Source organism: Petaurus breviceps, unplaced genomic scaffold (assembly GCF_028583685.1).
Source record: "Petaurus breviceps papuanus isolate PSGF00001 unplaced genomic scaffold, PetGlider_PUasm1.0 174, whole genome shotgun sequence".
In the NCBI taxonomy this organism is placed as follows: domain Eukaryota; kingdom Metazoa; phylum Chordata; class Mammalia; order Diprotodontia; family Petauridae; genus Petaurus; species Petaurus breviceps.
Genome location: NW_027185761.1, coordinates 47,603,671 through 47,616,402, shown reverse-complemented (window position 1 = coordinate 47,616,402; position 12,732 = coordinate 47,603,671). Strand labels below are relative to the sequence as shown.

The 12,732-nt window shown below is 46.3% G+C and overlaps 1 protein-coding gene across 1 annotated transcript in view; it reads right to left on the bottom strand.

Annotated features, from left to right (window-relative positions):
• LRIG1 (leucine rich repeats and immunoglobulin like domains 1) overlaps nt 1-12,732 on the bottom strand; it is a 132,467-nt gene that overhangs the window by 15,478 nt on the left and 104,257 nt on the right. Inside the window, exons 9-11 of the mRNA XM_069084163.1 lie at nt 10,669-10,749; nt 1,910-1,981; nt 987-1,058 (exon numbers count right to left, since the gene is read on the bottom strand). Coding sequence (XP_068940264.1) covers nt 987-1,058; nt 1,910-1,981; nt 10,669-10,749 — 225 coding nt within the window. The remainder of the gene's footprint in view (nt 1-986; nt 1,059-1,909; nt 1,982-10,668; nt 10,750-12,732) is intronic.

The following is a 12,732-nucleotide window of genomic DNA, read 5'->3' as shown; positions in this document are numbered from 1 at the left end:
TTTACAAATATGAGAACTGAGGCCCCAGGGGCTTCAACAGTCCTTGAGTCCTCTCACTCCAAATCCCAATGTTGCTCCCTCTGCTCATGGAAGGAAGGAAAGAAGACAGACTCTTAGGAATCAGGCTCACTAGCTAGGGGATCAATTTTCCCTCACCAGCATAGCCTCCAAGTTCCAATCACAGGTGAAGGAATCCATGGCTCTATGCATTTAAAAGATCTATTAAGCAAAAGGCTAATTAATTCTCTACTCAGACTATATCAGCAAGGACCAGGTTTACTCCATTCATCACTAAGTAAAACTGGTTTTGCTGTCACTGATCATGAAATTTGAAGGATCCTAGATACAAGGTTAATTCACTCAAAGACTGGCCACTGGCTGAGTCTGTTCTAAACATCTGTGACTCCCACTGATGATACACTGGTGAAATCAAGGATCTTTCAAAGTGTCCAAAAAGAAGTCCTAAAGAGAAGTAAGAGATAAGGGCAAGTGCAAAAGAAGCTGGCTCTGCCCACAGATGGTGCGACAGCCCCAACTTGGGCCCTGCTTCAGTGACTCATCCTTGGAAAGAAAGAGAACAACAAAATCAGGCTCTTGGGGTCTTCAGTGGGTATGGCAGCAAGCTTATCCAATCCATGAGGAAAGATAAATACGAGACCGATTTCATTTACTGGATGATTCCAAATGGGAATTTAAATCAACTACTTGACTGGCATAAACATAGACGTCTAAAAACAGTTTATTAATGTGTGAGAGAGATGGATCCCTTTGGCTGGCTGGTAAAACCTAGGGACCCCTTCTTGGGATGTTTTTACAGGCATAAAAATCAAATGCACAGGAATTCAGAGGAAATCAATGACACTGAAATAGTTATTTTAACTTTTCTGATTACTATCTGTCCCTTTGTATCTGTCTTTGCCCTTCTGCCCAAAGTCCACAAAGGTACCCCCCACACCCCCCCAACACACACACACCATTCCACTTACAGCTCTTTAAGATTCTTCATCTTAGCAAAAGCATCAAACTGGATGGACCTTATTGCATTTTCTCCAAGGTTCCTGGAAAGGACAAGAAAAAAGCAGATGCTGTACTGGCCCAAAGAAAGATCAGCTGTTTCCAGAATTTTCTTTGCACAGACCAACATCATCTTAAATGGGGGTAAGGGAGGCACGACCCAATGGAGGTGCTTACTAAAACTCTCACAGGAGTCACCCACGGTTCATTTCTGGAACTAGCTCACTCAACATTTCCAAAGTTATGTGTGGTACCAAACCCTGAATGTGCAGAGACAAAAATGAAAACCAGCCCCTGCCTTCAAGGGGCTTACATTCTATTGGGAAAGAAAGGCCCCAATGAATCATTAACTAAGAGTTCTCAGAACAACTCCTAAACTAGACTTGGTTTACAAAAAGCAAATAGGTGGTCAGAAAGCCACTCCTATAAGCATCTTAAGTAGGGACAAGAATTAACATCTCTGCTCTGCTCCAATTTCCTGGGGGCTGTCAAAGACAACTGGCCCAAGAGAACATTTAGGTTTCTTTTTCCTATAAAGCTGTCCATTCCAGTACTGGACATTAGAGAGAGCTAGTAATGAAGTTTGGGCCTGGGAGGAGTCCCATGTGATCCTGAGGCTAGGAAGGGAGGTGGGTAGGAGAGAAGATTATGTATTCTTATACCAATCCCATTAATTGAGAACACCCTAATTTGCCATATGTTCTCAAGCTCCCTTCCTGGCACCCACCAAATAAAGGGCAAAGTTGAAGCTGACGCGTAACGAGAAGGAAGCAGCTGGCCTCTCCCAACAGCCTGGCTTCTCAGTTTACAAAGACACTATTAAATTGCTAGCAGACTTCTCGGGCGGCCCTGCTTGGCAGGCCCCTCCACCCAGCAAGGCACAGCGGGTACTCACAGGTGCTCCAGGCCCTCTAGTCCTGAGAACGCTCTCTTGGCCACGGATTTGATCTTGTTTCCAAACAAAGTCCTGCAGTTTTCAAACAGACAGTACCCAGATTAACAAAAGGAAAACTACTCTCCAAAAAATAACCAAACTGGGGGTGTGTGGGTGGAACGGGAAATGAGAAAAAGACAAACCCTATTTAGAGAGGCGAGATCTGATCCTGGAACAGGAGCACAACTTGCACTGAGCCACACAGAACTCCCCCACCCCCATCGTGAAATGCAAGTCTTTTCTCTTTCTTAGAGTTTACTAGCCATGACCTGATAAAAATCACAGCCTCATCCTGCCCTGTGAATGGTCATCTCCAAGGACCCCTCGTGGACAGCGCCGAGGACAGAGGAGATAGAAACTCCACGTGACCATTCCAGCTCAGCTCTAGCCCCTTCTCTGACAGTGGGGAGAGGAAACCACAGCCTTCTAGCTGGTTACACAAATATGGCTGGTAATGGATATCCTCAGGGAGAGAAGAAAGCCTTGGTGCTCACTCAAGGGAAGAGCAGGAACAAGCAGCAGCCTGGAGAAGGTAAAGGGATCTGGCTCGAGGCAGGTGGGGGCATGGCTACTTTGGCTACAGAGCTGCAGAGGTCCCTCAGAGTTCCCTCTTAGGGCAGAAGCAGGAGTCATGTGAAGTCACCAAGAGGCAGTGGAGAGAGGGGTTACTGAAGGGCAAACTTGTACATATGCTGAAGGTTTCCTTTTTCAGGAAGGACTCTGACTAGGAAGACCCCAAAAGGCCCCTTCCAACTCTGAAGGTCTGCCTTTTTGTGAAATTCAGTCTAATCACAAATGGAGGAACAGAAGGACCCACCAGCCACAGCATATTTGGGGTGCCCCAAGAGTCTTTGTAGAGTTTCAAGCTATGAGCCCTGTATAACTCTCAGAATGATACAGTTCCTCCCCCAAACTCAACAGGACTAAGCTAGCTCAAGGTACGGGGCTACAAAAGCATACAGAACCAACATAGCCCCATGGGTACTCCTAACTCATCTGGCTTTCTTGAGAAATAGGGGTGGGAGGAAGGAGGAGAGGAGAAATTATTATAAAGAGGACTGTTCTTGGATTCTCCACTGAGAAGGTGCCTAAAAAACACCATCCAAGTCTTAACTTTCAGGCAAGGTTGAGGAATCTTCTTGCAGGAGGCCAAGGAAGAGGAGAAAACCTGCTTTGTTTCCCAACAATTTTGTAGAAAAATAGCAGTAGTACACATATATGTATACAGTGTCTTACAGCTTTAGAAAAATACCTCCCGTGACATCTGAAGTCCAAGCATTTGGACCATTTTACAGATGGAAAGACTGAGGCTCAGAGATGAAATGGTTTGCTTACTATCATATGACATGGAGGAACCAGAATTTGAACCCAGCTGACTTCTGATTTAGGATTGGGGCTGTTTCCCTACACCACAACTGTCCTCACTTATCCTCCCCCTAAATGCTTAAAAATGAGCTCCCACAAGACAGTAAATACAGGTCACCTAATCTCACACCAGGATTAAGCTGGGTTTTACTTCATTCACTTAAATGTTCCTTCCAGTGGCCTATTTCATATGGAGTAAAAGCTTTTCTTTCTAGTGGGGACAACAATCTCATTCCCAATTACTCAAGGAATAGTTATTCTGTTCAAGGCCTGTGTCAGACACATAAAAGTTGAGTAAACCTAAGCAAGTCCCTGAAACCCCAGGCAGCCCTTCCATTGGTAGGGGGTTTACTCACCAGGAGTTCTCTAGGCTGATGTAATTACAGGTTCAGGGCCCCATCTCCCCCTCTAAATTATCCAGTTGGCAGATCAATCAGAGTCCTGCTTTCTCCCCAACTATGTGGTGCTATGCATTAACCTTTCCACCAGAAAGTATACAGGGGAGAAAAAAAAAATGGGCAGAATATAAATAAGGAGAAGTGGGTTCTCCAGGGTGCTTACAACTCCAGTGAAAGAAATGAGCCCCTAGGCCATGTTGTGGTTTATCTAGATTATGTGGATCTTGGTTGTCTACACTCTTCTCTCTTCCATTGGTGATGGAAAACCAAGGCTTTGGCTGGATCTGAGAGTCTCCCAAGGATTCCCAAATTACCCCAAGACATCTCGGGGAGGAGTGTTAGCTTGACTTCACAACTAAGGAAGTGGATATCTGAGGAAGTCATCAGGACTTGTGGCCTGCTGTAATGTCACTTAGAGTGTATGTACTAAAAGCAGCTTGGATTCCCAGCTATCACTACTCGCAATACTACCCAAAATGCAAACTCAAAATCCCAATCACCAGGTCCCCAAAGCCTTAGCTTTAGCGAAACCAACCTTTGTCAATTATCAGGTCGATAAAATGGCGGGCCCTCAGGCTCCCTTCTGGGAAGCTAGTCTGCCACCAAGCGTACACCAGAGCAGAATGACCTGTTCTCTTCCCTTGGGCAGTGACTTCCCAGGGGGCACTGACCAGGGGACATAATTTCATCCTTTCCTCTGAAGGGAAAGCCTCTAAATTCAGACACTTCTATTGAGATGAAGTTGAAAAACATCAGAATTTATTCAATTCCAGCCTGACAGTGGTTTTTTTTTTTTCTACCCTCTTCCTTCTCTCCCCATACTCCTCATACCCACAACTTGTAATTCAATATTCCTCCCCATGGTGGCACGTGACAGTGTAAGATGGAACCCAGGGCAAGCACTTGTCATTGGCCATCAGTGGACATGACTGATTGCTCTTCACTGTAAGGAGAGCCTGTGAGCAGTTATTTTGGTGTCCAGACCATTCTCCTTTTCCTCCTCACATACTGTGTTTCTGTGGCATGATATAGCCCCTGAACAGGTGTTCAAATAGTCTGTCAGTGGGACACACAAACGTTACTATACTGGCCAGACCTGGCAGGGCCTGTGGGCACCACAGTCAGGAGGAATCAAAGCCCTCCCATTGCATGAGGTCCTTCCTCTTGCGAGGATGGTCCAGTTAAAAGAATTCTCTAAAATGACTGTGTTAAACAGCTACAAAGATGGGGGTGAGATTTTTTTCCCCTTTGATGTCTTTACTCAGACATTCTGTGCTGTTTTCTTTCTGGGAATATTTGAAATGTGGCAGAGCCTGTTGTAAACTGGGAAGAACCCCAAGACTTGGATGAAGTGCACTCTGCCCTCCCCTTTTAGCCTCACCTGATGCTCAAGGTTCTCAAAAGTCCCGACTGTCATCCTGTGCCCAGTGCTCTTGCTTCATTCATCTGAAAGTTCTCCACAGAAGTGGCCCCATTTTCTCTCCTAAAGTGCTCCCAAGCCTTTCTGCATTCAGCACCATGACTGACACCAGGGCCATCTGGGATATTGTTTGGTGATGGTGGTTTTCACGGGGGAGGAAGCTGGGGATGTGAGGGGATATAGTAGGGAGGCAGCAGGAGTATAAAATGAATTTAAAAGAACGTGGGGCTATAGAAATACAGGAGCAATGAGGATGTCAATACAAGCCAGGTGACGGAAGGACAGAGCCCTGGACCTGGATCCAGGAAGGTCTGAGCCAGCCTCAGACACTGACTGTGTGGCCCCAGGGACATCCACCTCAGTGCATTCATCTGTCAAATGGGGAGTATCCCCATTCCAGGGCTGTTGTCAGGATCGGATAAGATAATATTTGCAGAGAGCAGAGTCAAGATGGTGGAGTAGAAACAAGACTTCCGCGGGGCTCCAGCTTCCACCTCCTCCAATTCATGTAAAAGGTGACTATGAACAAACTTTGGAGCTACAGAACCCACAAAATGACACAGAGAAGGTAACCTCCTGCTGAGGACAGCCCGGCATGAAGCGGCCAGCACAGCGCTCTGGGAGCTGACTCCAGCCACTCGCAAGCCCGAGGTTTTAGCCTCAGGGTGGCATGACCAGCCGCCAGCTGGAGGGACTTCAGATCACCAGCAGCTGTGGCGGTTTCCAGAATTATCAACACAAAGATGCTAAGGACAAAGTGAGAGGTCAGTGTAGTGTGGACTTTGAGATCCGTAGTTTGGGAGTGTGGTCCAGCCTTTACCCCCTAGAGGGAGAAGCCGCTGAGGCACGATGGACGTGCAGCCACCACCACGTGGCAGCTTCATCTTGCCTGAAGACTGTAGGGGAACCAAACAACCAGTCTGGGGGGGTAATCGCTCTTGCTTTAACCTGCTTGGATCTGGATTGCGGCCTAGGGTGGAGGTCCTGGGGTGTGTGACCAGCTTCCCAGAGCGTGTGGAGGCCTCAGAGGGCACCCAACTAATACCTTCAGCAGCTGAGAAAACCCCAGCAATTGGGACGAAGCTCCCGTCTGGTAGCAGAGTCCTACTGTGGCAAAAAACCCAAAAGTCAAGTAATTGAGTGGCAACATGAGCAAGCAACGGAAGCAAAGCAAGAAGAGCAATCCAACTTTACACTCCTATTTTGGGGACAAAAAGGATCAAAGCATGGAACAGGAGGAAGACAGTGAAGTCAGAATTCCTGCACCAAAAGCTTCCAAGAAAAATACGAGCTGGTTATAGGCCAGAGAGAACCTTAAGAAAGATTTTGAAAACCAAATAAGAGAAGTGGAGGAAAAACTGGGAAGAGAAATGAGAATTATGCAAGAAAATTATAAAATGAGAGTCAGCAACCTGACTGAAGAAAATAACACCTTAAAAAATAGACTAACTCAAATGGCAAAAGAGGCTCAAAAAGGCAATGAGGAGAAGAATGCCTTAAAAAGCCGAATCTGCCAGATGGAAAATTAATATCAAAAGTTCACTGAAGAGAATCATTCCCTCAAAATTAGATTGGAGCAAATGGAAGCTAGTGACTTTATGAGAAATCAAGATACTATTAAACAGATCCAAACAAATTAAAAAAATAGGCGGCAATGTGAAATATCTCAATGGGAAAACCACTAGCCTGGAAAATAGATCCAGGAGAGATCATTTAAAAATTATTGGACTACCTGAAAGCCGTGATCAAACAAAGAACCTAGAAATAATCCTCCAAGAAATTCTCAAGGAAAATTGCCCTGATGTTTTAGAACCAGAGGGCAAAATAGAGGTTGAAAGAATCCACTGATCACCTCCTGAAAAAGATCCCAAAAAGAAAAATCCTAGGAATTATTATGGCCAGGTTCCTGAATTCCCAGATCACGGAGAAAATATTAAAAGCAGCCAGGAAGAAACAATTTGAATATTGTGGAAACACAATCAGGATAACACAGGATCTGGCAGCTTCTGCACTGAGGGATCGAAGGGCTTGGAATATGATGTTCTGGAGGTCAAAGGAGCTGGAATTAAAATCAAGAATCACCTACCCAGCAAAACTGAGTATCATGTTTCAGGGAAAAATATGGTCATTCAGTGGAATAAAGGACTTCCAAGCATTCTTAATGAAAAAATTGAATTGAATAGAAAATTTGACATTCAGATATAAGAAGCAAGAGAAGGAGGAGAAGGTAAGGAGGGAAAAAAAATCATAAGGAACTTATCAAAGTTGAACTATTTACATTCCTACATGGCAAAACGATAATTGTAACTTATGAAACTTTTCTCATAAGAAATGTGTATATAGGAAGGCTAGATGGTGCAGTGAATAGAGCACCAGCCCTGGAGTCAGGAGGACCTGGGTTCAGATCCAGCCTCAGACACTTTACACACTTACCGTATGACCTTGGACAAGTCACTTAACATCAATTGCCCTCCAAAAAAAAAAGATAGAAAGAAATATGTGTGTGTATATACACACACACACGTCTATATAGGAGGGTATATGTGCATATGAATACATATGTGAATGTGTGTACATATATGTACAGGTATACATACAGATAGAGGGTACAGGACCAATTGAATAGGAAGGGATGATACTTAAAAGGTGAAATTAAATGGTGAGAGAGGAATATAATGAGAGGAGATAGGGAGACAGAGATAATATTTGCAAAGTGCTCTGCAAACCTTAAAAGTGTGCACTGCGTTGTTCTTATTACATAGATCACACCTATGATGACAATTTAAGGCATTCCGAGCACTGTCTTAAACATCAGTCAGGAGACAGTCATTTTTTCTGTCACGTCAGACTCTCTGTGATCCCATTTGGGGTTTTCTTGGCAGAGATACCAGAGTGGTTTGACATTTCCTTCTCCAGCCATTTGACAAATGAGGAAACTGAGGCAAACAGGGTTAAAAAAAACCACACAGGGTCACACAGCTAGTAAGTATCTGAGGCTGGATTTGAACTCAAGAAAATGAGCCTCCTTGACTCCTGGCCCGGTGTTCTGTGCACTACGGTACTACCCAGAGGCACCATGTATCACCTCAGTCAAACCCACAGGTATGGCCCCCATTTCTACAAATTCAGAAATGATACCTCGGAGCAGCTGTCACTTGGAAATGATGACGGGGCTAAGTCAGTATCTGTGGCTGGCTTTAGATCCAGGTAGGTCTTCCTAACAAAACAAAGTCCAGCACTCTCTTCACAATGCCACCAGTTCTAGGTTGACTATCCCAATGGTGGCGACAAGAGAACCATTTTCATGATCCTCAGGGCTGACCCATGAAAACTCCATGATGAAAGATCACTCATCAAGTGATCTTGTGTATCCTTTGTATGCAAAGAGAGTTGGCCATACAGGTACCCAACACACTCCTAGCATCTCTAAGACTACATCAGTGAAGGGTAGATGGAGTGTGCTTGGACCCCTGAGGTCTTAAGCAGACACACTTCACTGAACCCAGCGCCAAAGACAGAGCAGAAAACTCTAGAAATAAAAAGATGTAATGTCCTCCAACTACCAAGGAAGACTCCATTTTACTAAGGAGAACCTGATCCACAGTATATCACAAATACCAAAGAGCCTTCAGTTCTAGGTTCCTAGGCAGGAATGTATCTGTTCAGACACTCCCCTTTACTGCATTCCCAGGATAGACCTTTGGGAAACTGGCACCCTGAAGACCTGGGGTGGTCCTGGATAGACAAGCTTGGGCCTCAAGCACCTACCTTCTTTAACCTTCAGAGATGAGCTTGTGGGGACAAACAGTACAGGGCCGGGCTGAACAGCATCTGTTCAGAGTACTTTCTACCCAGAGCTCAAACTGATTCTACCTGAAAGACAGGCCTCCATGATGTTCCTAACTTTTCCAGAATGTTTTTCATGTGCTCCTGGTCAAGACTAGAAGGTATCTCAACAGGTGCAGACACAAAACCAGTCGAGACCATTAAAAGAAAAATGAAGGGGACCTAGCAGGTCTATAGAGAAGAAATGAAGAGAAGAATGGAAATGTAGTTATCTGCATTAATGGATATTGAAGGGCAGAGTAGAAAGCATGCTGGCTTTGGTGCCAGAACACCTGGGTCCGCAGTAGTACTAGCGGTGCGATCATGGGCAAACCGCTTCACTTCCAAGCACTTTCTTCATCTGCAAAATGGGGATAAATCTTGCACAACCTCGGCCTTCCTCCCAAGATCCTTGGAAGGAAAACAAACCTTAGCGCATTACATATTTGTGTTATGAACAAACAGTCCAAATGATCTCATGCTGCAGGGATCTAGGTGAGCTGCCACTGAAAGCAATTCAAATGTGGGGCAATTAACCCTCAGGAAACAAGGAGTTCATTTAAATTCAACAAATGAATGACACTGGTCTGCTTAACAAAGGGAAAATTAATTCAAAGAACCACAGAAGCCTGAGGCCACCAGGCCAACAAAGTCACCCAGCCTTAGAAGGATTGAAGACCCCTGGGCCAGTCAGGTGACACAGTGGATAGAGGTCAAATCCAGCCTCAGACGCTGTGTGATCCTGGGCAAGTCATTTAACCCTGTTTGCCTCAGTTTCTTCATCTGTGAAATGAGTTGGAGAAGTAAATAGCAAGCCACTCCAGTATCTCTGCCAAGAAAACCCAAAAGGGGTCATAAGTCAGACATGACTAAAAGTGACTCAACAAGGGGAGAAGAGTATACCACCACCAAAGGCTCCCCATGGCCAGTTTGAGTAACCGATTCTTAGGAAACCTTTCTTTATACAGCAAAACTAAAGTTGCCTCTTTGGCTCTCTCCTTCATGACTTCTAACTTGTTGAAAGAGCATCATGACTAAATTCACGTGGCTGCACCACACAAAGTGGCACAATGCTTTGTGATTTAGCCTTCCAAACGTCTGTGCCAGAACTGGTGATAAGGTGCAAATACAAGTCATCTCCCACTCCTTATTTCCCTTGGTCAAGCTCTGTTGTCAGGGCAGATAATAATGCATACATATAATAATCATCATCACTAATAAACGGTATACAGTCAGGGGAAGCAAGCTTCTCTACCCAGCCCCCAATTAGCCTCTAGACAATGAACCAAGATTTACTGCCCCTACCCCACCCCCAGCTCCCACACACATATGTGCAAAAGTTCCTAAAAACTGAGGCTGGAGCCAAAAAAATCCTCTGCAGAAATCTGGATGATTTTCTCAGGACTAAAAACAGCCATTTATGGTCTAAAGGACTTGAGACCCTCTTGATGAATTCAGGTGTAAGAGAATAATAATGGTCCTATCCTTACACGGCCGCTTGGTCCTGGTGTAATAAACACACGGGCTCCCATTGAAGGCTGCTGGGGAAGCCAGCAGATGCAGGCTTCTCCATTCTCCCCCACAAAAGAAGATCTATGTCGAGGCCTGCCATTCTCTGGCTGAGCCCGGAACAAAGGCAGATTCCAGGGGAGCAGAGGGAACTTCTCCACAGATGAGGGGGTCAACAGGACTTCAAACGCTGAGATACTCACAGCTTGTTCAGGCTGTCTAGTCCCGTAAATGCACCACTGGTGTCTTCTATTGTGCCTGAAATCTCGTTATGGTTCAGATCCCTGGGGAGAAGACAAAAGGAGGCTCACAATCAACTTCTCAGGCCTGAATCTATCATTCCCAAAGGACAGAAAAGGGATTGGGAAGGGGCTGAAGGAGCACTTCCCCTCTGCAAACTGAAACACACCCAGGCATGTGACCAGAGAGGAGCGAGGCCTAGATAGCCCCTCAGGCCCCTTCCAGCTCTCCAGGTTTGTAGGAAGACACAAAATATAATACAGGGCATCCCGAGGGTCTTCATGCATAAGCATAAAGTCGCACTAGGAGTTTAGGGACACTTTATAAAAGTGTAGTGGCCACCTGTGCCCTGGAATAAATACCAGAAAGGCTCTGTCTGGCCTGGAGTCTAGCTTAACTTGTTCAGGAAACACTTTTGCAAACTAACCGACTTTGTCCCCTTTCCAAATTAGAATCCTATTGACTGCATCAAAGACAGCTTCCAAAAATTAAAAAAAAAAAGAAGCAGGAGAACAAATCAGAAAACACTTTATTTGCATTCAACGAGCTCTGCTGATCGTGCCAGGAAACATGGGGTGCAGAGCCCTGTGAGGACACCTGGGAGTTCGAGTCCCAGGTCTGCTTCTGGTGTGCCCCCCATCTGCAAGTCCAGGCTAAATTGACTACTCAGGCTCCTTTTCCCAGCTCAATCTATGTCCCATGAGTCAATCCTATTCTTCTCTGAACCCTTGTTCCTTTCTCCTGATCTCGACCAAGAGAAGCCCCTTTCCCACGGCCCCCCTCTTCTCCATCTTCTTTCATGCCAAGGGAGTCTCCAGTCACTTGGTCCCGAGCACAAGGGACTGAAGCCAAGTCCCTCCACGTGGGCCAAGTCATCTCAACTGTGGCTCTCTGGAGCCCCAAGAAGGGAAGCTTTGGGGTGATCTTTGTCCTGCTAAAAGGAGCCAAGACATCTCGCTGCTGAGAAGGGAGAGCTCCTTTCAGTCCATGGCACCCTATTCTCTCCTCCTGACAAGCTGGCTCTCCTGAGCAGCCCTGCCTTTGTGCTCTCTCCTCCGGCACCCCCAGCCTGGCTGCCAATTTCCTATTTTTTCTGGCCTGCTGAGCCTGAATGCAGCTGCCTTGCTAATCACCTCCCTGTGTTGCAGGGGGTCCCCAGCCTGACCTCTGTGTAAAGGTTCAGCATTTCAGCAGTTTCACCCTCACCAAAGGCTCCCCCTACAATAGGCGGTAATTAAAGCAGCCTCTAGTCGTTTCTTCACTAGGTGCCCGACCAATAGGCCTGAACTGGAAGGGGCTCGCCGCCCTCCCCCCCGCCCCCACCTTGCTTCCTCTGCTCTCTTTACTGGAACTCTTTGGGGGCGCCAAGGCCCACGCAAGGGGGCTGCGAACTCCACCGCCCAATTTCTTTGGAACTCTCCAAATGCTCACCCTGGCAGCTGCCTGGAAGGAACCTAGCCCTCTGAATGCCAGCAATTGAAAAGCTTTGGGAAAGGCCCCAGAAAAGCCTTACAGTGACTTCCTCCAAGCCAAACACAATGGGAAGGAGCACACCAGCCTCCCCAAGCCCGGGAACCCAGGAAGGAGACGCCACCCCGCTCTCCTTTTGTCTGTCTGCTATTAATGAGGAAGGCCCCTCGAACTGGAGAGCACCGCCCCCCCCCCCAAGTCAGTTCCCCACACAAGCAGCCATCTACTTTAGATAATGGTGGTTTCTCACCAGTTCAGAGCACAGTGGTCCTCTGGAAAGGTCAGGAGGAGAACACACAAAATGGCCCCAGTATACTTTGGACTGAATGGAAATTCTCTGGGTCTTAGAAACCAAATTACAACAGGGAGACCCAGAAGCGAGAAGACTGTGAGAGCCAGGCCCTAAGCCCCCCTTCACTCTGGGCCACATGATGAAAGGGGCCCCTGACCAGAATCTGGAAGACAGAACCACTCTACCAGGCCAAGGGGACTCTGGGAATTACAGTCAGCTTTCAAGAGTCATCAGCACAGCCAACAACCCCTGGGAAATGCTAAAC